General features: G+C 38.4%; 1 protein-coding gene across 1 annotated transcript in view; it reads left to right on the top strand.

Annotated features, from left to right (window-relative positions):
* LOC146000501 (cytochrome P450 9e2-like) overlaps positions 1 to 20,028 on the top strand; it is a 34,669-nt gene extending 14,641 nt beyond the window's left edge. Inside the window, exons 3-5 of the mRNA XM_083138232.1 lie at positions 8,686 to 8,907; positions 11,041 to 11,292; positions 17,144 to 20,028. Coding sequence (XP_082994358.1) covers positions 8,686 to 8,907; positions 11,041 to 11,292; positions 17,144 to 17,328 — 659 coding nt within the window. The 3' untranslated portion in view covers positions 17,329 to 20,028. The remainder of the gene's footprint in view (positions 1 to 8,685; positions 8,908 to 11,040; positions 11,293 to 17,143) is intronic.
* The last annotated feature ends 5,736 nt before the right edge of the window (positions 20,029 to 25,764 follow it).

Raw genomic sequence — 25,764 nt, 5'->3', positions numbered from 1 at the left:
CAGCCGCCCACTTTTTGCCACTTTTGCCTCAACACTATGCTAAACCTTATCTACCAAGGGAAAGTAAACTGTCCTTGCCCCCCTTCCCCAGTTTTGGATCCCAATCGCCTCCACTGTACTCACGTATGCATCTAATAGCAGATATAAACATGTAAGTAGGTTAGGTAGGTAAGTATAGTGCTGTTTGCGTAGCATGCTAAGGAAGTGAAGTCATAACATCACTTCTGGCAGTTTATATTTCTCAAGCTGCTAAAGCTGTCGCTAGCCGCTCTTGGTAAACGGCAGTTTGTTGTCAAAAACTTGCCACCAGGTGCGCTCAGTAGCCGCATCGCGCTCTCTGTGCGGGTTGGCGCGCTATTCGAAAATTTCGGTAATCTTTTGAACACGCCTCGTATATAAGAAACAGTTCTAGTTTGTCGTATAGCACGAACGATGCACAAATTAGGTTTCAGCGGTTTTTACTTATCCGCAGATCACACCATCATTCATGAGACGTTACATTTTTTAAAAAAGAACTGTAGCTTTGCTGTGGTACTCAAACTGGTACCGCCGAGCGGATTTTCGAAAGTAACCTCTCCCTGGCCGCCGCCTTTGCGCGTGATTTTTAAATTTTACACTTATTTCAGAAAAACGTTATATCTCGGGGACTATTTGAACAATCTACTTCGGGTAACTTTTGTTTTGCAGCTAGAACGTCAGGGCATGTAACCGTGCAGAAATCAAAACGCCAAAGCCAATAAGAGGGGTTGGATGGACCGCGGCCCCCAACTTTCAATGAAAAATCATAAAAATGGGGAGTTTATAATATTTTTGTCAGTTTCGTCGAGGCCTTTTGGAGCGAATTTTAAATTCGTACACTTGTTTGACAAGAAAAATGTTATAACTCGTAGACTATTTGACCAATCTACTTCGGGTAACTTTTGTTTTGCAGCTAGAACATCAGTGCATGCAACCGTGCAGAACTCAAAACGCCAAAGCCAATAAGAGGGGTTGGATGGACCGCGGCCCCCAACTTTCAATGAAAAATCATAAAAATGGGGAGTTTATTCACATATTCGATAATGTAATGCACCCAAGAACATGCAATTGCTTTTATTCGGTTGAGAAAGGACAATTCTTTGAAAAGAAGGCTAAAGTTTGCGTCCCCTTCCAAAAATAGCGGGGTAAGAGGGAGCAAACTTCCCATTTTTATGATTTTTCATTGAAAGTTGGGGGCCGCGGCCCACTCAACCCCTCTTATTGCCTTTGGAGTTTTGATTCCTGCACGGTTGCATGCCCTGATGTTTTAGCTGAAACACAAAAGTTACCCGAAGTAGATTGGTCAAATAGTCTACGAGTTATAACATTTTATGTCAAATAAGTGTACAAATTTAAAAATCGCGCCAACTTCCATACGTAACTTTGGAGTCGGGGAGGGAGGGGGTTCTGGGGGGGTGGGTTCTCTTCAACATGACATTTCAAAGTTTTATCTGAACATCTGTCAGCGTTTACAACCTCACATACAAGTATAAAGGTGCTAAAAGCACAAGAACTTTTTAATCAGCACGATGGGTCACCAGTGACTACGCCTATATTTTCTATGGGTCACATGTGACCCATTGGCCGAGTAAAGGTTAACAAAAGTATATTCGGTTCGATTCTCCGCTAGGGAACAATTTACATTTTCTAATTGGCCTTTATTAGATACGTGGACAGACGTGGCTAATAAAATGGAGGTTATGTTATATTCACAGTGACGTAAGCACTTTTCTACTTCTGTCTGAGACCTATAGCCCAGTCAATAAAGAACAAAAAAGCCCAATGTCGGGAATAATTCCGTAAAAGCTGCATTTTGGTCAGTTGTTAGAACACTACTAGTAGTGCAAAATCCCAAAAGTCCCCACCCCTCCTCGTGGTGCTTCTCCCTCCCCCCCCAAAAAACATCAATTTCGCAGACTCTCAGTTATTGACCTATATCTCCGTAGCCAATCGTCGTAGACAAATAATCTTCATTCAGTCTTAATCCTCATTAGATAGGCTATAAAGAAGTATCTGTTTAATTTTTCTATAATTTCGGTGGTTTTGCGGTCATTTAAAAAAATAATCTTTAAAAAGTGATTTTTTTCTAGTACTTTCTAAAGATTTTACGTTGTGACTTTTGAACACATTTAATTACAAGAAATTGTTTCGAATAAAAGTTGTAGCCTAATTTATAAGCTTTAAAACGATATAAGTTTTAATGTATTTCAATGAAAGATACGCCATAAAATGTGTCTGAAAATGAAGGACAGCACGAGAAAAGTGTGTCTTTATCACAGTCCGGAGGTTAAGCTCGGAATCATTGACTTTTCGATAAAACCAAGAGACTTGGTAGAATTAATTGTTGTACCACTTAAGAGATGTTCAGTCGAGGTGCCAATAGCCATCTGCGTGTTGACGGCCGCCATCTTGGATAATTTTGATTTGATATAAAATAAATCTAATTTTCAAGAATGAAAATAATAGTTTGTAGAAAAATTCACTATTTATAATATTTTATGTGATTAACTGCTAGTTGAAAGTCTCAATAATTCTCGAACCAAACAATGGTATTTTATATTTTGTAAGGTTACGAAATGTTTGTTAGAAGACTTTAGACGAACTGAACTGAACCCTTAAAATGCTATTTTTTATGCTTATAAATTTACCTTAAAAAACATTTTTAAGGGAAATACAATTTATGTACAACCAAATTTGATTTCTGAAAGTAGGAGTTATTGAAATTTATGCAGTATTTAATTGTTTTATTGTTTTAAAGAAAAACATGTATTCATTGTAAATGAAATACAAAAATACCCAAATTTGTTTTACAAAATATTTTGTTATAAATTTGTCAGTATAACGGTTCCTTTTTTGATCAGATGTTCAATTCAAATCCTACTCTTGGATAATGAAGCATAGGCAAGATATTCCATTCAACACCAAACACCTATACTCTATCCCGGGAGTATTTCGAGCAAGGCCGCGCTTAACGGTAAAGAAGGGGAGAAAGAGAGTGAGGGGAGCAAAGCAGTTCACACTGATGCAAACAGGTGGTAACTGCAGTCCCTTTCACCTCCATGCAATCCCGTTTCCTCGCAAGTTTTCCTTGTTCGAGCCCTTCTTACTTTCGTTCTCTTGCTCCATATACTCCCGGGACAGAGTATAGTACCTCGTGCTTGGTTGTAATGGTCTTGAGCGTGAAAAAACCACTGCAGATTGTACAGAGATTTCATGCATAAGGAGCGGTTTATTTCATGAAGGCTCTTTCCCAGATGAGCAATGTGATGTTCTGTCTCATTAGATTGTCACGCTGAGAGTTTCTGGCTTTCTTAGTTCCTTACCTGCACTAGTCTTCAAAATTGAGATAACTTGAGTCAGCTTCTGTGTTACAATCGACAAGGTATACATCCTTATGCAATTTGTAGAATACACACGTTGTAGTTTGGTGGGTACGTCCTGTTTTCCCCAAATGTCAAGCTTTACGAAATGAATCCTTTGTATGTACCAAATAAGAAGGAATTTTGGTTTGCTCCAGAGATTATGTATAGCTTCTTCCGGCAAGAACAAACACCACCATTCATTTTGAGACGGTCATATCAACGTGGAGCCTCCCAACATGATGACTCTCTTATCGTCTCCACACAGTTGTGACAAGCCCAGAACCACCAAATGCAGTTCGATAAATTGAATATTGGTTGGTCGCATGCAATAATTGGAACTGTCGAGGTTTCAAAAGATGTATGGTTCTTTGAGTGACTTCAAACCCATGTCGCATCATTGCGACTTATTTAGTCATTAAGAAACATAAGCAGCAGTGCTGTTACATCACGTGAATGAGTCGAAGTTTGAAGTTGTATCCAAACTATGTTGCACAGCGTTTGAAGTGGTATCCAAACTATGTTGCACAGTGTTTGAAGTGGTATCCAAACTATGTTGCACAGCGTGATTGTTATCAACTCATCTGAGTTAATGCAGTTCATAACATGTCAACACCAAGCGGTTTCTTTACTTGCAAGTCCTTAACTCATCCGATCTTAAAGGCTGAAAGGTTCTGATCACTCACTCTCTAGCATTCTTAAACCCGAAGCTTTATAGCTGCAGCTACACAGGACTTCCATCTGTCCCTATCCTGGGCAAGATCAATCCAATCTTTTCCATGCTTAACCGATTTCCTTTAGATTCATCTCAACGTTATCCCTCCATCTTCATCTTAGCCTTCATACTGGTCTCTTACCATCAGGTTTCCCAACAAGAATCCTGTGAACTCTCCTTTCGTCACCGATTCGTGCCACGTTGCTTGCCCACCTAAGTCTTCCTGATTTAATTATTCTAATAATATCTGAACAGAAATACAAATTGAGCAGTTCTACATTACGTAACGTTCTTCATTCACCTGTCTCCTAATTTCTTTTAGGTGTATTTTCCTAAGGATTTTATTTTCAAAAAATCTTTATTTATGTTTCTCTTTTAATGTAATGGACCAAATTTCACATCCATGTAATACTACAGGTGGAATTACTGTTTAGTTAATTTTAGCTTTTAGTAGTTTCTTAGATATTATATGAGAGGATAAAAATTTATGAAAAGTGTTGTGAGCTTAAGGCCATCTTGAAATGTGTAATTATTGGGAAATATCCCAATCGTTTTTACTCGTTTTGACATGGTAGAATGGGTTATTTTTTATCCACTTTTGTCAACATGAGGATGTTAGAATAATAAAATTTCTGTATGATGAAATAACCTCCAGCACTTATAGCCATAAGGTTGTTATCTTTGTTGTAAGTGTCCTTGTTGCCAGCCCAGCTTTGCTGATTTCTGATGGAGGAGTACAGAGCGACAGTGGTCCTTTGATATCTTAATGGCTGACAATACTGTGTACTTGCTGCTGATAACTAGATAAAAATCATAAAATGCGCGACAAGTAAACAGTACACTGGACGTTCCAAGTGTTGGATGGAAATTCCTTCCTCCACTACATTATGCGAATGTGAAGGATACGATTTTGAGACCTGATCAAAGAAGGGAAACGATCTTATGAAAATTCATAACAAAATATTTTCTAAATATTTTTTATTATTTTCGTACCATCAGTTACAATGAATATGTGTTTTTCTTTCAATCCTATTTTCGGGAATCAAATTGGGTTGTACATCAATTGTATTCCCCTTAAAATGTTATTTAAGATAAATTAATACACATAAAAATAGTATTTTAAGGGTTCAGTTCGTCTAAAGTCTTGTAACAAACATTTGGTAACCTTAGAAAATATAAAATACTATTGTTAGGTTCGAGAATTATTATTACTTTCAATTAGCAGTTATTCACATAAAATATTATAAATAGTGAATTTTTCTACAAAACTACTATTTTTATTCTTCAAAAATAGCTTTATTTATATATTATGAAAGTCTACACTATTTGTAAACATTAACCCATACTTTCAGAAATCAAATTAGGTTGTACATAAATTGTATTTATCTTAAAAATGTTTTATAAGGTAAAGTCATAAGCATAAAAATAGTATTTTAAGGGTTCAGTTCGTCTAAAGTCTTGTAACAAACATTTGGTAACCTTAGAAAATATAAAATACCATTGTTTGGTTCGAGAATTATTAAGACTTTCAACTAGCAGTTATTCACATAAAATATTATAAATAGTGAATTTTTCTACAAACTACTATTTTCATTCTTGAAAATTAGATTTATTTATATATTATGAAAGTTTACACTATTTGGAGCATTCTGAAAAGAACGGAAGTTGACAGGTGTCACCGTTCCTTCCCGAGATATTTTATATCAAATCAAAATTATCCAAGATGGCGGCCGTCAACACGCAGATGGCTATTGGCTACTCGACCAAACATCTCTTAAGTGGTACAACAATTAATTCTACCAAGTCTCTTGGTTTTATCGAAAAGTCAATGATTCCGGACTTAACCTCCGGACTGTGATAAAGACACACTTTTCTCGTGCTGTCCTTCATTTTCAGACACATTTTATGGTGTATCTTTCATTGAAATACATTAAAACTTATATCGTTTTAAAGCTTATAAATTAGGCTACAACTTTTATTCGAAACAATTTCTTGTAATTAAATGTGTTCAAAAGTCACAACGCAAAATCTTTAGAAAGTACTAGAAAAAAATCACTTTCTAAAGATTATTTTTTAAATTACCGCAAAACCACCGAAATTATAGAAAAATTAATTATTCTATCTAATGAAGATCAAGACTGAATGAAGATTATTTGTCTACGACGATTGGCTACTGAGATATAGGTCAATAACTGAGAGTCTGCGAAATTGGTTTGGGGGGCGGTGGGTGAGGGGAAGAGAAGTACCGCGAGGAGGAGCAGAGACTTTTGAGATTTTGCACTACTAGTAGTGTTCTAACAACTGACCAAAATTCAGCTATTGCGGAATTATTCCCGACATGAAACCTTTATTGACTGGGCTACTATCGGTACTACTTTACTATACCTGAGACACCTGGGAATGATTTCTTTCGCACTTTTTTACATTGCTAACGTACTATTCTGCATTCCGGAACACTTATTTAGGTGAAATAATAGAATTTGTAACGAAAATAATGTATATTTCTTACATTTATGAGTACTTACTGTTCTTGTTTATTTCCACACACAACATGGCGATAGCTTACCGTTGATCGTTCGTTGTGCCAGTGTTTTGTCGATTTGGAGTGTGCATGCAGTGTTGCAAGCTCCTTCACCGAAAAATACCTACTTTCGGGCCGGATTTCAAAGTATGCTCAAATAAAAAAAAATACAAAATTTAAAAAAAAAACACCTCAGGAACAAACCATTGACATTATGTTAGGTTAGGTAAGGCAAGCATAGTTAAAAAAAAAATTAAAAACACTTTAGGAATTTTAAATTGACTTTTTCACTTACTTACGGGGACGAGGTATGCCTACTAGGTTAGGTTGGGCCTGTTAGGTTAGGTTCCATTATCACTCCTTTCGTTCAATTTAGCATATACGGACAACATCGGCTTGTAGCAGCAGCAATATCGCGTATTGTGCTCTCGTGCAGAAAGCAAATGGCAGCAGCAGCAATAGCGCGTCGGAAATAGATTTTCGTAGAAAACCACATGCATTCGCATTAAAATGGATCAAAACTACATTCCAGAACATCAACAACGCTACAGAAAATTATTTGCGTAAGTACTTTCTCCTGTAAATTTGAAGAAATCCGGGTTTACGCGCACCACGCATTGTACTCTCGTCCACAAAGCAAATGGCCGCGCAGCAATAGCGCGTATAGTGCTCTCTTAAAAATTCAACTGCATCTTCCACACCTGGCAACAACTTCACGGCGCATCCTCGACACGTCATCTTCTGGAGATAACACCGCGTGGCTTGAAACACTGACTACGGGGCCGTGCTACGGGGTTTACGCGTACCACGCATTGTACTCTCGTCCACAAAGTAAATGGCCACGCAGTATAGTGCTCTCGTGTAAAAAGCAAATGGCGGGAGCAGAAATAGCACGTTAGAGAAAGATTTTCGTATAAAACCACATGGATTCGCATTAAAATGGACCAAAACTACATTCCGGAACATCAACAACAGTCCAGAAAATGAATTCCGTAAGTACTTTCTCCTGTAAATTTGAAGGAATCTGTCTCAGGTATAGTAAAGTGTTACCAAAGTTTCATCTTTCAGAGCATGTTTCCGCTAAAATGAACTGCTTATGAACCCATCTAGACTGTTTTTAACAAAACGAGATTTTACTGATTATACTGGTTCAGATATGCCGCTATTTATTTTATTGTATCTTAGTATATTTTCGATCTGAATAATTTCACATAATTTTGCAATAACACATTAAAAAATAACAGAAGAGACTTACAAAATACTTGAATCATGATCATATACATTTCAGTGCTAACAGAAATCTATAATATGAAACAAAACAATTATGAAATCATCTACTTATATCTTTATTGAAATTATATTTGCCTGTTTTTGCCCAATACATGTTAGCATACACTTCTTGATTCAACGATTATGAAATTTACTTATTCATTTTTCCAGGGTGGTAAAATTAAGGTGAGTACTTCACGTTCTGACTCTCTTTCTGTGATGACGTCACGCTGGCACATTACTTGAAGATTTCTCATAAAATGATCTCATCATACATACACATATACATACACTTTAGGCTTGTTACGATGGCATTGAGAGTTAATGAGTTTGTTAATACCGTGACTGTACATGAAATACATACCACATGCATTATAATCATTGTTTTTATTATCTGGTGTCTTAAGTCTTACCAGAAATAAGTGATGAACAGAACGGACACATTATCCCGAAAAGTTTAGAAGAACTTAGATGTGTAATTTAGTCAGCCAATTGCCATAAAATAATATGAACTTAGATCTGTTGGCATTGGTGTTCAGAAACATATTTTAATGAAAAAAATAGAAATATTTATATGATTTTCACTTGATGTGTTAATTTATGTGAATCATCACATCACTGTACACTGTTATGACCCCCAGAGTTGCCACCTATGCACAACAAGATTCCAAAAGTTTCATTGTGAAAAATAACATTTTTTTGGAGGCAAACCATAATGTAGGCTATTAAATGTAGTTCTACATTCGATATTTATAATATTACTACATATTATTGTATATTAACTAGGTCTTTTAAATTTATAGGTCTCTTAAGTGACGAAGGAATCTGCATGATAATAACGTTCCTAATCGCTAGTACCGAAACGAACGCCAGGGGCGCTGCGTTCGCATTATACGAGATGGCGCTGAATCCCGAAATCCAGGAAAAGTTGAACGACGAAATTTATAACACCTTGAAAGAGACTGAAGGAAAACTCACTTACGAAGCTCTACAAAAGATGGAGTACTTAGATAAAGTTGCGTCAGGTATGAGAATTTCTAGGTTCATTAAACTGTAAGGGTAGTAATTGTCCTGAGTAAAATTGTCTTAATTGCAGCGAAATACTTTTGAAGCAACCTGTACAATAGTAATGATTTATTATTTCAATTGATAAAAGGGACTGGTGCATAACACATGATACTGAACTCAGATATTGTTGGGTAGTAATAATTTCCCTTGAAAAAAATTACACCAATTCAGGGCGTTTCAAAAGTCGTGCAACCTTAAATCTACTCGCTTATAACATATATAAGATGTATATTGTTGCCGTTACATAGTTGTATGTTATGTTACGGTAAACAACTTGACCATGCACCTGGCAACACTTAAATCATATGATCTTATTTCTTGCTACGTAAAAATTGGGGGCCTTGTATCCGGGCAAAGAAACTAGCTCAGTCACTTGGCCTTGCGTAGCGTAGCTACATACACCTCTATAGAAAAAATCTACACAAGTATTTAAACTTAGTAACTTAGTGCATTAGCTTATCTGATCTGCAATAAGTTGGCTACATAAAGTTAATAACCACTACATAAGTAAGGGTGAAATTATTGTTTTAAAAACTTCCATAGTTGAGCTTCTCCGTGGTGGGTAATGCCACTGTCGATTCTACCTGGGTTTGCTAATGTACCGTAATCCTTAAAAGAAACATATTAGTACTACAATCGTATACATACATACAGGGGAAGGGGCATAAGAACCACACATAGGTCAAGTATAAGTTGGTATTATTATTTAAGTATCTAACTTGCTTTTTCTTAAAAAAATAAACATAACAATCGATAGAGAAAACATGATGTATCTATAAATACAGGGCTAAAATTTTCATAAATGGACCGAATTACAGTAGAGCGTCGATTATCCGAAGTAATTGGGGGACATGGGTGTTCGGAAAACTGGTTTGTTCGGATAATCGAACTGTACATGTTTATTTGCCAAAAAGAAGTACTGTACAGTAAATTTATTCATAAAAACAGGCATCTCTTTAAGTATGTATTACAAAGTAACGTACAAAGGCAACTTTAGTAGGAATATATAGTATGTGGTACAGTTTATTAAACAAAAATATGTACATATTACATACGCATTTTGCATGAACAATACACACAGTACACAAAATTAACGTTTAAAAAAATCCTTTATTTTGGTCTGTCTAAGCAAGCCTACACGCTTACGAGCAGCTAAGTCACGTATTTTTTCATTACAGATATCTGAAAGTGAGCGAGTACACAGTTCGGTTAAGCGGTCGTTCGGTTGACCGACGTTCGGATAATCGACGCTCTACTGTACTTTCGTTATCGTGGTATTTTGTTGTCTCTGGTTACTATAGCGACACGAGTCTTCTGGAATTTTCTTTACTTTCTAAAAGTTAAGCAGACGCAAATTGTGGATGGTAGTTAGCTTTCGTACGCGAGAAAACTTTTTGGATTACTGTAAATGTGCATATCCTCAATACCTTACCTTAATAATATTATTTACAAATAAATTTGTGCACGTCAAAGATATTTACGTGTTGTTTTCCATAGTATCAGGGATTGGGGTTATTGTTGAATTGAAATTTTATTGTTTGGCTAATCTGTCAGAACAATTGAATCAACAAGACACGGTAAATAACAATAATTAACAAATAAAAAGTGAAAAAGAGAAACACAATGCACAAAAAGCTGTGACAACGCTTCTTCACTTAAAGAGGAAGCTTATATGAATATCATAATGTGTACTATTAAAGATTGATTGAGTTGTTGGTTTTAGTCTAATTTATGCACAGATGGGCTAATCGGGATTGAACATACAGTTTAAAGTGGGATCCGAACCACATGTGCCTCCACCGGGTATCGAACCCGAGACACCTTGATTACAAGGCGACGACGTTTCCACTACACCATCGGGGAGGCCCATGTGTTATTAAAGAGAATTATCAAGTTAGCCCATACTGAAAAGGAAAATGTAATGAAATTTCTAATATATATATAAAAAGAACCGGAACAGTTTTCATTTGTGACGGAACGGGAAGGTTCTAGATATTCACGAACTGGAACGCCATTTCGGTCCGCTCCGGTCCATTTCGAGCCTTGCATAAATCGAACCCAATCCTGATTACTTTATATTTTCGTTCCAGAAAGCTTAAGGCTCCATCCAGCTTTCCCGATCACGAACCGCGAATGCAACAAGACGTTCTGCGTTCCTGGAACGAAGTTCATCATTGAGAAGGGGATGCATATCTATTTCTCTATGTATGGACTTCACTATGACCCGGAGTACTATCCAGATCCGTACGTGTTCGACCCAGAGAGATTTTCGGAAGAAAACAAGAACACTCGCCCTAGTTTCACGTATATACCTTTCGGTGGAGGACCCAGGATGTGTGCAGGTACGTACTGTCAACTACGCTCACCGAGACCTTATCTCCGACTGCGATCGTACGTTGAATACAAAGCACGCAGTAATTTTTAAAAATCGTGTGAATAATCTGTAGTAACCCTGTATATTAATTTTTATTTGTTATTTAGTGTAGCTTTTCTTCCACCTTTAGCTAATCGTGACGATGTGGTCGAGTTGATGACATTGATGAAAAGTCGGGACTCGAACCCAAAAGTAAATCTCACATCTACTGCAGGCAAACGAGTCTCTGGCGTCTCGACCTACAGTTAATATAACCCTCTGTACGTGTAGAGAATAGCAGAACAGCCCTAGCACTATATCAAATTTAGCATTGTTGTTAGAATTTGTGGGCTAAAACTGCCAAACTTTAAGAAGAACCTGTTTCATCATTTAGCTATGAATCGTATTAGTGATGACGTCAAATGCAAACAACTGAGCACGATTGAGTCCAAACAAGGATAACACGTGGTTTTGACCTATTCTGTAGCATTGGATTTTTCTTCGTAAGGGGTAACTTTAAGGATTGTGACAGCAGTTATGAAACAAAATTGTGATGTGTATAGTACATCAACGCAAAGATGAGATTTCGGAGAATTCGTCCATATATTACGCATACCTTACAGAGCAAAAGGTAAAGAATAACTGGAATAAGGAAATCATGCAATTTTAAAGAAAATCCAGACATTCTGCTTCAGAAGTTCCGAACACAGCCGAAGCTCAATCGAGCTCAACTCGTAGCCAATGAGAGTGACTCTGCCGATAGGGATGATGTGAGTCAGAACTGTCACGTGACTGCAGCGGAGCCGCCTATTGGCTGCAGTTTCGGATCGGACGCCGGATATAGGAGCATTAGCTATATTCAATTTCTTATTCAAGATATTCTTTACCTTATCATTAGCGAACGGATTTTAAGGTGGAGCACCTTTCCAAAAATATAGCTGCTTTCATACCGATCGTTTGAGATATGTATTTTAGGACATGAAATCATGTAAAATGAAAACACACTTTGTTGTACCTTTTCGTGAAATTAGCACATTTATCCCATTTTTACCCCCTCTTTGATGCTTCAGCACCTTTTTCCTTCATTTTCTTTCACGTTTTGTTAAATTGGACAGAAAAATAATGATTTTTACTTTTACTGTTCTTGATCAGCTACATGAAATCCTACAGTCTCATTTTGTATAATATAATCATTGCAGCCCCAATAGTTCCCAAGATAATGTAAATCGCTGAGCTCAATTCAATGCGTCAGCGATTTACATTCGAAAACATCGTAATCAGTATAAGAAGTTGTTTGAAACCCAGTAAATGTCACGTTTACTTCCTAAATACTGGATACTTCAGTTATTATTACTAATTATCAGTGGCGAAGCTCCTATGAGGCTTTTGAGGCTTAGGCTACCCAAAAAATGTTGAAATTAAAATATTCTTGTACCCTGTAACAATCGAAGTTCGTTAAAACGAATTAAACTATGTAATCCGAACGTTTGATTCCGCCGATCCTTCCAGATATCTCGTCAGTCAGGCCAGAAAGAGAGAGCGCGTTCGCGCAGAACTGTGAGGCTTGGAAGGGGAGTGTAAGGGGAGGGGACTGCCGATTCGCTGGGTCAGTGTTGCCAGGTCTACTGATTTCGCAGGAGATTTCCTGATTTTCAGCACGATCTACTGATCTCCTGACAAGTTTCAGGAAAATGTGGGAATCTCCTGATTTTTTGCTTCCTAAAATATTTATAATAAACAATTATTTAAAAAAATAGAAAGTTGATTTAAAATTTACATATTCAGCTGATGGAATGCAAAGACCCATGAATATTCCGCAGAGAGAGAGAGAGAGAGAGAGGTGGGAGAGGAGGGTCATACCAGGCTTGATGACACTGGGAAAGACGCGCGGCTTCTTGAGCCCATTCCATTGTGCATTGGGAACACCAAGGCGGGTGTCCTAACTTTTCCCATCTGGGTGAGGTTTTTGTCAAAGGGGAAGCAACTGGAAACTGGTTATACAAATGTTGCCACCCACACATACGAACAAGTATTCAGTTTTATGGTAATGTTTATTGCAAGTACTAGATACAGGTTCAGGTTTTTAACTCTGATAAACAAAAGGGAGTCCACATTACGAATGCAGCCAAAGGTTATGGTTACAAAAGCTCTTAGTAAACTGTCGATTGATTGATTTGGTTTATTTTACTTCGCATTTCTGCCACTTTGGCTAATCGCGAAGACGAGGATGAGTGATGATATGATGAAATTGATGGCAGACAAATATGGCAGATGCGAAGTAAAATAAACCAAATCAATCAATCAATCAATCTGTCTAATACTGGTTGGTTACCTTCCGTGAATGCAAGAAAAGTTTTAATTCAAGGATATTTCGGGGGTTTAGGCATGATAGCCCTTCTCCATTACCATTAATGCGAGTATGCTTTGAACGTGTTGTTAAAAAAAAAGGTGTGGGCTTTCTTACACCCTGTAACTATTCCATGCTGTAACTTTGGCTAGTTTTAAATAAAAGCAATCTAAGGTGTTATCAGGTAGAGTATTTAAAAATATATCCTCGAATGCGTAATGGCTGAAGCTCTAGTCTTAGTTAACACAAAAATCACGAAATGTTTTCATAAACTTTTATAAACCCCAAGTACATAAATCAACGCACAATCACAACCATTTATTTTAGAATATTTGTGAGATGAACAGAAAATCGAGGTCGGATTTTTTCCAGTAATGTCACTGCTTTTTGCAATGTGTAGATGTACCTCCCCCCAGAACGTTGATAATCCGCTATTATTAGTTCTTCTGATTTTTTAAGCAGGTCTCCCGATTTTTAAAAATCTGACCTGGCAACGCTGCGCTAGGTGAAAGCGGCTAGCCTAAGAACCAACCTGTTGTGCTTCTAGTACAGCGCCTAGAATAACGTAGTGTGGAAAACGGCATGGTTCTCCGCTCTCTGGCTGGTTCCACTCGAAAATGATCCGCTAGAGGCGCTGGTGTTGACCCCGGTGCTTGGTGTTCGACTGCTTATAATGGAAGTAAATGGAGTTTTCGCTGCAACGTCTGATTCTTTTACGTGAAGCATTTCTATGAATGTGATAATTGCTATGATATTTGGTACAGTGGTCGCGAAGATATTAACGAACATTCTAGACAGTCGACCACGTCCTGTTATCGTCATACTTTCGTTAATAATACGGGAGAAAAAATACGCGTGGAATGTTCTTGGCAACTAAATTTTTGTGTATGAATTAGGTTCATTATTATTATCATCATCATCATTTCTTTTAAAGATATACACACTGAAGCATTTGTATTTTTGATATTTACTGTCTCTTTTCTTCCGCTTTAAACTAATCGCGGCGATGATGATAATGATGATTGCATGAAACGACAAGGGGAACCCCACAAAACTTTCTTAGTGCCATCGACATGGGTGTAAGGAAACTTTCAAACCAATGGGACAATCGACACGGGATGTTCACACTTTCACACTAGTGACACACACTTCCAGACTGTAAAATAGCATTCACTGCACATGAGGGTCCAAACAGCAAACGACACGTTCATATGGCGTATTCGCGTGCTACTTGTTACTTCGGTCGGAAAGCTCCTTAAAGGAAGGGTGCTGAGACCGAAGCGACGCGCTACATAGGTGGAGTTCCCAACTAAGTGACAAGCGACATGGTGCCTTCAGTCTATTAGCAAGCGTTGCTTGCGAACAACAGATAGGCGACACGATAAACCGCACATTACAACAACAGATCTAGACGACACGATAAGCCACACGTGTCGCTTTGTCGCTTCTGAGTCGCTCAAACTGGGCCATTTCCTCAATAGCTTGCAACATGTTGCCGTGGTTTGTTGTTCGCGCATACGCGATACAATGAGTGTCTTGCTTTAGTGAGATTGCGCACCAAAGCGACAAGCGGCACGCGACACTTATCGCTTGACGATTTCACCAACCGAACGCTGGCCTGTGCTTCCCGTCATGCCGCTACGATTTGAAATGTTGCTGTTGATTGGCTCGTTTCCAAGCAACATGTGTCACTTCGGTATGAAAGTTGCCTTGGACCGAATGACCCGTGTCGCTTTGGTGTGAAATCCTCGTATCGTTTGTCACGTGTCGCTTTGGTGTAAAATCTCCATGAGGAAACGGTGCAGTCAGAGCTTTTGTCCCTACGGTTCGAAAGGCTGCATTGATTTCAGACTTATCGCTTTCAAGCGACATTTGTGGTTTGTCGCCTCGGTATGAAATATCTCTCAGGATACTATTTATATTCTAATAACATAGAAAAATAAACTCTAATACACAGTCCAAGAATTGACGTCCGGAATCACATTGCGATGTTTCTTCTTGTGTTACGCATGCTATTTATTTATTAATTTTATTTTACTTATGTTTCCAAATTAATGCCATTTCGTGACTGCAAATCACTCCACAAATATAACTGTTTCCATCAATTCACTTACCGCCTTTCTAGAGAAACAAATCTGCACAATATATTCCAAAAACTAACTAAGCCGCATTACTTTCATAACAAAATTAGCACCTGGGTCGATCGCACTGCCATCTACTTGTCATCGTCTCGGGGAACCAGTTTCTTGGGTAGTTTTCCACACTACGTTTTTCAAGGCGCTGTACTTCTAGTCTTCTTGTGCAAAGTGCGTCGTTCGCGCGGTGCATTGTTGAATGTTAATTTACTTCAAGTGCATGCGTGCGTGTGTTTATGTGTGTGTCACATAGTGTATTTATGTTATAAAAATATAATACTGTGAAATTATGTGTTGAAAACTCTAAGATGATTTGCAGTAAAATAAATGTAAGTGAACAAGACTTCGTGGCTCTCAGATGCTTAACCTACGAAATCTTGGACACACTGACTGTACAACTGGAAATACGTTTTGGAGATCTTGAAAAGATAAAATTTGTTTAATTGGTAGACCAAAATAGCTTTGGTGGATATAAACTACATTTTCCTGTGATTAAATTAAATAACATTTTTTTCAACAAAGAACGATTATAAAATGATTTAAAGAATATCTATACTGATGAGGAAAAGCATTTACCTCCTGCAGACCCTCTAAAATTCATAGTTAGCAATGATCTTCAAACAATCTACAAAGAAGTAACACAACTTATCAAGTTGGTCTTGACATTCCCTGTTACAACAGCTTCCTCCGAAAGAAGTATGAGCACCCTAAAGAGAGTAAAAAATTATCTCCGTAATTCAATGAAAAATGAAAGATTAAGTTCTTTCAGTACAATAGCCATTGAAAAAAAAACTGCTTAAAGAACTTTCCATTGATCAAGGCTTCAAGGAAAGAGTAATTAATACTTTTCCGACCAACAAGAATCGACGCATGGACCTGCTGTTTAAAAAATATAGCATATTTTTCAGCCTACCCAGTATTTACGCCTTAGGTTCGCCACTGCTAATTATGTTATTTGCTAGAGTATTGAATAAAAACGTTAATGTAACTGGTTTAGACCGGAATAAAGGCATTTTATCAGCACATTTTTTTGAACCTTTTTGTAAACATTTTCAGAACCTTCCCCCCTCCCCCCCACACCCTTTCACAACCATAAGTTTACACCTTAAAATCCGTTCCCTACTCATCATCTACAAGGTATGTGTAATACATAGACGTATTCTCGGAAATCTCAACTTTGCATTGATGTTTCTGTTTCATAACTACTGTCACAGTTATTGAGGCTACATCTTGCGATGGAGAAACTAATGCTACAGAATAGGTCAAAGACTCAATCGTGCTCAGTGACGTCATACTAATATCACCCACTATCATTCACTGAATATTAACGCACGCCTCAACATTTCCTTTCGTTACAGCTACCAAGTACGCTTTAATGGTCCTTAAAGTCATCATGGTTAATGTTATCAACAAGTACGAGCTGTACGCATGTGATGAAACCCCTATACGTCCACGACTTAATCCATATGTGATTTTTCTGGAGCCAAGAGAACATCTGAAGATCAAACTCAGGAAGAGAGAGGTGTATCACAATATCTGCTAAAAAGAACTCAACAACAGAACAATGACTGAAACGAAACTGAAACTGAAAACACTAACCCTTAAAGTGTCATATTATGTCATGTCATGAGCGCCGGAAGTTAGGTACTTAAGACCGTTATTATTGTATACAACAGGCAAGCACTGAAAGAGTTACCGCTATACGTACATACTTTCCTCTACTGGCGACACCTCCACATAGATCAGCGGCTGTTTTATCTTTCGTCAGCAATGTTGTTAAGAATGTTTTTCCTCTTTTGTTTCTTCAAGTGGTCTGTTTGTGGCTTTCGATAATTATCTGTAGCTTAGTGTGAGTTGCTTTTTTTTCTTTTTGCATTGTTGATAAGCAGTTTATTTTCCACCTTACTTGTTCTTCCTCGCACTGGAGCAAAAATTTCAGCTGCTTTCAAGGTATCACCAGGTCTTGCTTGGGAAATTATTTAAAGCTAGTTGTAACGTGAAGGGTAGTTTACTTGTTAATAAGTTCTATGTATTTGTTCCACGTAACATGTTTAGTAAACGTACCATATCAGGCTTTTTCAAAAAGTGTTAGGAAGAGACTCAATGTTCGCGAATAAATTTTACAGTTCGTTGTTGGGGATATTGCGGCAGAGAGGATTTTAACTAAGACGAAGTTGGACTTCGCGTTTTGTTCTGACACCTCAGCATCTGGGTGGCAGACAGAAGATATGAACTGTCTATGTATTATGTAAAATGAACGCATAAGTGACTACATGATTTTGTTTTTATTGTGTTATTTTCTTTTTCAAATAGCAGGTTGCATAGCGATATCTTATTTTACCCAACGCACAAAAATTGAACACAAGAGAGTTATTGTCACCTGTAAAACGTATTTAAGATTTGATTAACAACTGAATTTTGTACCTCCATTAGTTACATTGAAAAGGTTCAAAAATTGTGTTTTATTTTGTATTTCACTACATAATTCTACATAGTTCAGTAAGACTTCAACGTGTATTTGAATGTTTACACTGTATGACCACTTTCTTGGAGTATAAGACTTAATACATATCATCATGGACGTCCAGGGGGAGGCCAAGGTGGGGGGGACACAGCCTCCCTGGAAAATGAATGTCAATCAACAGTTATATATTTCAAACATATAATTTCATTTCAGTTAGTAATTTATGTTAGTCAGTGGCGGCGATTAGTGTGCCTTCGCACTATGCTAAACGTTATTTTCTAAAGGAAAAATAAATTGTCCTTGCCCCCCTCCCCAGTTTTGGCACCTTGCTCCCCCAGTTATGAATGTTTGCATGCGTGTTTCATGGTTTCCTTATTTTCAGCATCGCATCCCCTCAGCACCCCTAGATGATTAATCCTGACGCCGCCGCTGACTGAGACGTACAGAAGGTCGTTTCACGTCCATGGTAACAAAGTTAGAACCCACCTCACCTTAAGAAGACTGTGATGCCACGAGCGGTGGTGCTCCACGTGATACCCCTGTCTTGCAGCAATGGCCCTGCAGCGGAGTTTCCATTGGAGGAGACTGCGTTGAAGAACACATTGGTCCAAACGATCATATTCCTCCTGACAAGCTTTCCAAAGACTCTCAATTGTGCGGGGCCGTCTGCTTCCCAAGGCTCGTTTCAACAACGGAAACCCACAAAAATCCATGGAAGAGGCATCAGGGGATTTCACAGGGATGTCTGTAAAGGGGATTGCATGAATGCCCGTTTCACGTGCCATCCGATCCATGTATGCCTGCGTGGACTTTGCCGTATGACTGGATGCCTTGTCCTGGTGGATGACAACACGAGATGTGTCGCTGCCATAGAGAGAAGGAATATCATGCCTGTAAAGTGGCTCCGAAATATTCGTCTGGTAATAGGCTGCATTTAATTTAGCCTTTTTTTCCACTCTGCGCAGTGGAAGTTTGCCATTATGGCAGTAACCACCAACAACCATGAACCCGCGTGGAAAACTTTCAGCACATTCACGTACCCACTCAGATCGACCCCTTGCATCACTTGGACGATAGTAGATGGACCTTTTTTTTTTTACCACAACCCGACAGATACACACATGCTTCATCCAGGGACACCACATACTTCCAGCGGTCCCCTGCCAGATGGCGTTCGTAGAGCTTCCGACTGTTGGTCTTCCTCTCCTGGACATGTGAGGCACGCAACTTATGAAACTGAGCCTTGTGCTTCCGCACAAGTTGTTCATCTTGGGCTATGATGCGATTTACAGTTGCAGGGAAACATTACACTGCCTGTGCAATCACTCTTTGCGTTGCAGGGTTTTCACATCGCACCAAGGATCTCACTTTCCGCACAACATCGGAGGAACGCTTGGGCTTCCGATATGTTCGAGGCCCACTTTGACTGGCTCCAGCAACAGGTACAGTGCAAGCTTTATGGCGATTCAACACTGCATTGATGCCCTTCTTTGACACATGGAATGCTTTCATGTGGCACTGTTTAATTATCTGGATATAACTATAACCAACGTCGGAAAGGGCACAGATGTACCCTGGAATTTTTGGTGCCATATAAACACTCACTCACGCACCAACCATCGTCTTTGCAAGTCAACACACAGTACTTTCGTCCTACTGGCTCTGGCTGCTCTGTGCTGTGCCTACGTGTTGCTCCCTGGTGATCGAAATCATTACCATCAACGTGAAACAACCTTCTGTATATCTTAATGCTTCTAATAAAACCGTTACATCATTTTTTATGACATATTAGTTATTTATTTAAAAGCATTCCATGTGAAAGTGCCTCTGAATGAACCTCAATTTTTAAAATTAATTGCAATGCTGTACCTTTATCCTATCTTGCCAGTTAACAATCTAAAATTGTCATTTGTCTAATAAGTCAAGTTTTATACATAATTAAGGTAGGAGGTAGAAGGTATTTCACTTATTGCCCCCTTATTTTAACGTTTTGATATACTTTGTATTGTGTCCCACCCGTGAAATAAAAAAAAAAACAAGTAATTTCTCCTTTAATTGTTACATTTCCCCTTCAACCACACTACAATATTCAACGGTCAATTACCTTCTCTCTACGTCTTAAATAATTTATTTGATCTTTTGAAAATTCACAGAAATTTAAATATATTTCTTATTGAGTAAAGAGGCAGTTTTTTATCCGTCGCGCCCGTGACACAAAAATTTTCGCTTATAGCTATAAATCTGAGATAGCATTTTAAGGGTTTAATAAACAGTGTTTAGTTTCATAATTCATTGCACAGATAGTATAAGCAATATGTTGCTTAACTGTTAGTAGAATAGTTTCATTAATATAAAAAATGTGATCTGTGCGTCCCGCCCGTGACAATGGAATAATGCCCGTTTAATAAACTGTATTGGACATCCCCGATGCGTAGTGGCAACGTCCTCGCCTGGTAATCAGTGAGTCTCGGGTTCGATACCCGGTATACGTGAGGGTTCGGATCGTACATTAAACTGTAGGCATCTGTGCATAAAGTGGACTTAATGCAAACAAATTCAATAAACTGTATTAGATTACCTGCATTCTTTATGCAGAATCTCTTTTAATCTACTTCCAACAATATACAGGGAGTTGCGTTAAAACACGGACAAGTTTTACAATAGTGTACAGGATATGAAGGATTTATCTTAGTGTTCTAAACCAGAAGTTCCCACGTAAGCGCCATTTAGCTCCTGATCCATTAAACCTAGTCTCCAAAGTTAAAAGCGCGGTCGCTTAACTGAAAACATAGTTTCGCAAATTATACATGAATTAAAAGGAAAAGAACACAATTTGCGAAAGACATAAACATCATTTCTCCTCACTTTGGTAGGAATAAAAATTATAAAATCAATAGCATTTGCAGTTTTTTTTCACACCCCTAGCACCTGGTCAACTATTTGGCAAAAAAAAGCCTCAAATTTCTCTTTTGATGTTCATCACATTGTTGTAAAAGAGAAGTTTATAGAAATGTGATTCGAACACTCAAAACGTTTGGGCACCGAGGTGGCTGCTAAGCCTCACAGCAGCTACTAATACATGTAAAGAGACTGTTGTAAAAATAAAATTTAATATGCTCTGTACACAATAATATATCTTCTAATGCAGCAACCAGTGGCGGCGATTGGGTTCCAAAACCGGGGGGGGCAAGGTGTCAAAACTGGGGGGGCAAAGACAGTACATTTCCCTTCGTAGATAAGATTTAGCATAGTGCGGGAGCAAAAGTAGCGAGAACTAGGGGGCAACTGCCCCCCTCGTTCCTTTAATCGCCGCCACTGGCGTCAACTAGAGTTCACGAGTTGTATCTTTGCGGGTGACCTTGTGTAACTCAGCACAGAGAGAGCAGTTGCCACCAACTCGCCGTTTGTTTGGTCGACAGTTCTTACAGAGTACGAGGAGAATAACGGGCATTGGCTAAGGCACCCTAGTTACTGCGCAGCCTGGTTTGATCAAGGTTCACCCGCAAAGATGCAACTCATCATCTGTAGTTTCTTCTGAATTGTTTAAAGGCTTGAGTTGAAGATACAAGCCACCTTTAGGAGACAATAGCATTGATCTCTTGTCCAGGAGTAAGGAATTAGGTGTTTTTTCGCAGATACTAATTTCACACCTATAGACACTATGCTGGCTAGTCCTACTTTCGTCTGTATAAGCCCGAAGTGACTACCTAGAATAGAGAAACAATACCAGGGTCAATGTTACTTTATACAAATGTCTGAGAAACATGCACACAATATAGCGCATGCGCAGAAGAACAGAACTTGTACACTCAGGAGAAGAAGTGGATTGAATTTTGAAGTCAGCCCCTTCAAATCAAGCAACCCGAGTCACAGAACGAACTTGCGTGTTACATACCTTGAAAGGTCTGTCATGGTTGTCATCTCCGCACTCAAGCGTGGTGTGCCAATTGTTGCACACGTTTAACCGTTCTTCGTCTGAATCGGAGTGTAAAAGCAATGGGAATACGGTTTCCTAAACATGTTTAACGTAAAACAGAATGCATTTGTAAATCTGTAAAAACTATGCATTGCTGAAACTATATAGTATTTAAGCATGCGGCAAGAACCACAGTTAAGAATTTATTAACCTAAACGTTAACGTCCGTTAGTAACTAACGTAATGACAACAATTTAAACTTCTTAATTAATTAAAGCATTATTTTCAATCATGTCTAAAAGCATAGGTGCAATCAGAATTTCTCAAAGGTGTAAGTAAGGCTACTAAAAAAAAACATTTTAAATACTGTTACATAAAACAGGAAAAATAATAAAAGAAAATAAGAATGATTAGTCCATTCATTCTTAACCCAGCCAGTGACGGGGGGGAGGGGGGGAAGCAAGTGGACCCACTGACTCACCTTGAAGACACAAATGGTTCGTATGAAAGACAGCTTGCTTTAGAAACATAAGCGCAAGCGCAACTATACTCTGTCCCGTTTATCTCTGAAGCAAACGAACGAAAACAAGTCTCTGCGCAAGTAGTGACGCAAGACGTCTCATCCAATGAACACGTAAGAGGGAACGGGATTGCATGGAGGGGTGGAAGCAACTGCAGTGACCGGCCTTCGCTCTGCCCACTCAATTTCCTGCCCTTCTCTGCCGCTATGCAGTTTTGGGGCCCTTCACCGAAAGGAAAATACGTATAGTTGGGCCTCGTTTTCTTTTTGTCTTCCGTAAACCTCTCGGGATCGAACTTATCTGGGCGAGGATAATATTTCGGGTCGTAGTAAATCTATGGAATGAACCACGTGACTTCCGGGTATCCTGTAGTGCTTCGAACACACCCTGTCCAGAATTGGAAGTGGAAGGTATTTGCGTAGAGTCTCTGAAAGAAAGCCACAAAAAGAAAAAAAGAAGTTTTAATTAAATGATCTTTCAAACGGTGGAGAGAGAAAGTTTGTTGTATGTCTACTTTAGGTTCAAGCAACTTAATCGGGACTGGATCAACAGTTTATAAGTATGATACCAAATATGATATCTGGCTCCACCGGGAATCGAATCCGGGATCCTTTGATTACAAGGCTACAAGGCCGTCAGAGGGGACTCATGAAGAGATATGATAAGCAGGGAATGGATTTATATGTAGTAAAAAAGTGCTAAATATGTAAATACATATTTAGTTATTTTCACCAAAATATTGATTTAAATATGGACTTGAAATTGTAAAAAGTTACCTTTTTAATAATATAAGACACTACACGACCTACATAAAATACAGTTTCGACATTGTAACTTTTACCGTGACTGTCTTGAAGAGAAATCAGAAGCGAATCCCGTTCTAGTAGCGAGGGTGGGGTTAGCAACGGGCTGCTCGACTTGGGACTCTCTTCCAAAGTTGCCAAAATAACGTTTGTAACATCCAGGAGCCTACACTTGTGCCCTCATTTTCTATTGTTGACAACGTTTGAAATAAACAGGAATTTCAAGTGTTTTACAAAAGCAAAAGCTAACATGTAATTACTGCGCGATATGGAGTATATGTTGAGAAATGTTGTGAAATATGGAAATAATGTGTAAAAATAACTAAAATATGTAAAATATGAGCAAAAAATTCAAATATGTACAAATAGGGAAAATAAAAACTGAAGTTCTCGAGTCTAGATGCGATGATGCGCAAAGATAACACAAAATACAACTGATTTCAGCTTCATACATAAATATGTATTTACATATAAATCCGTTCCCTCATGATAAGGTTTGTGAGTGCTCATCGAGAATTTTCTGAGAGGGGTAACTGCTAACTATGACGTCATGAAATGTTTACAAGTCGTCTTAAGATAGAAATGTATCAAGAGAGAGAGAGGGGGGAGAGAAAAGACAGAAAGAGGAAGATGAGAAAACAAAGAGAAATAATCAACAGAGACAGTGAAAGAAATAAGGAATCGACACAGAGAGGAGAAGAGCGAGATAGAGATAGTGGTAAACGAAGGGAAATTAAAAACAAGAAAGACAGTGAGAGAAATAAAGAAGCGAGGGGGTGAGGGGAGAGAAAGAGAGAGAGGTAAATAAAGGTAAATAAAAAAATTAGAGACAGTGAAAGAAATGAAGAATCGACATAGAGAGAAGGAGGGAGAGATAGAGATAGTGAGAAACAAAGAAAAATAAAATAATCAAGAAAAACAGTGGAAGAAACAAAGAAGCGAGGGAGGAATGGTGTGTGAGAGAAAGAGAAATGGTAAAAGAGAAAACAGAAAGGATGGTAGGGAATACTGAAGAAAATAACACCAAAGAAAGTAAGCAAGGAGAAATACGCGTATATCCAAGCACCGAAGGAATGAAGGCTAAAATCTAGCAAGATACAAGACAACGAAAACAAGGAATGGAAAAGGGATACAAACAAAATAAGGAAGGGAGCAATAAGTAAAAAATGGTACCTTATTCCAGAGTGATCAAATGGCCTTCCACCCGTATCTCCCAGCTGTGCCTTGAGAAGGGGGAGGGAGGACATATGCAGCATGTAATGTAAATTTTTATTAAACTCCCATATGTACGCTACATTTCACGCTGTATAGGAATGTGTTTCATTTATTACATAGTATTTGGTTTTGATGATATGGGTTAACTATTTTTGTTATCAAGAGATGGCGTTCCTGGTCAAAATAATCATCTGATTGCGTAGGCGCCAAGCAGCGAGAACCGTTAATGTGAATGATAAACGTGGCGCTAATCACTGTGCTTTTTGTGCAGCTGGACAATACAAAGGACAATCGCCGTCTAATGTACTCTTGAGCATTTGTTTTCAGTTAGTTTTCAGTATAGTTTACAACAGGTAGAATATAAGTATCCTAAGCGTGTGTCTTTGTCATTATGTTTTCATGTGTGAATCAACGCAACACACAACACACGTACTTATTGCTAGCTTTATTTGTTCACATACATTGATAATGAATTGCGTTAATTTTATGTGAATCACCCTCTATAAAAAGCCTGAGAATAGAATCGAATACCTGACACAACCAGATCCAGATACTGCATTTCCCTAAGAGCATAGTAGGATAACTTGTTGTCATTCTTATCCAGGATAGATACGATTTCTTTGCTAGCTCATTTCTGGATGTCTGGATTCACGGATAGCTCATGCACAAGGAATATAAAGGAAAGATAGTGCCATCCGAAGATTGCCGATCTTTCACGAACGCGTGACGCAGAGACACAGCTGGGCTGAAGCAGACACCCCGTAGCATTTATATGGGACATTCAGAGAGCAAGAGTATTTCTTTACTTTGAGGGTGGGGGGGGGGGGAGGAATATGAATTGTCATTCTCTGAGATGGTATTGAGGCATCCTTTCAATGATTAGTAACATAATTGAAAATGCGCTATTTTTAAAAGGGGGCAAAGTACACGTGTAAATGTATTTTCAAAATCCATGCCTGAAACTTTCTGATCCATGCTTTACAAAGAAAGTTGCAGTGTTCTCATCAGGGTTTCGGAGCGGAGTGCGGAGCGAACTAAAGAAGCGCTCCGGAGCGACTCC

The sequence above is a fragment of the Lepisma saccharinum genome, chromosome 16 (genome assembly GCF_977018435.1).
Source record: "Lepisma saccharinum chromosome 16, izLepSacc3.1, whole genome shotgun sequence".
NCBI classification, from domain to species: domain Eukaryota; kingdom Metazoa; phylum Arthropoda; class Insecta; order Zygentoma; family Lepismatidae; genus Lepisma; species Lepisma saccharinum.
Note: the sequence above shows the minus strand (reverse complement) of the source record. Positions and strands in the feature narration are given on the sequence as shown.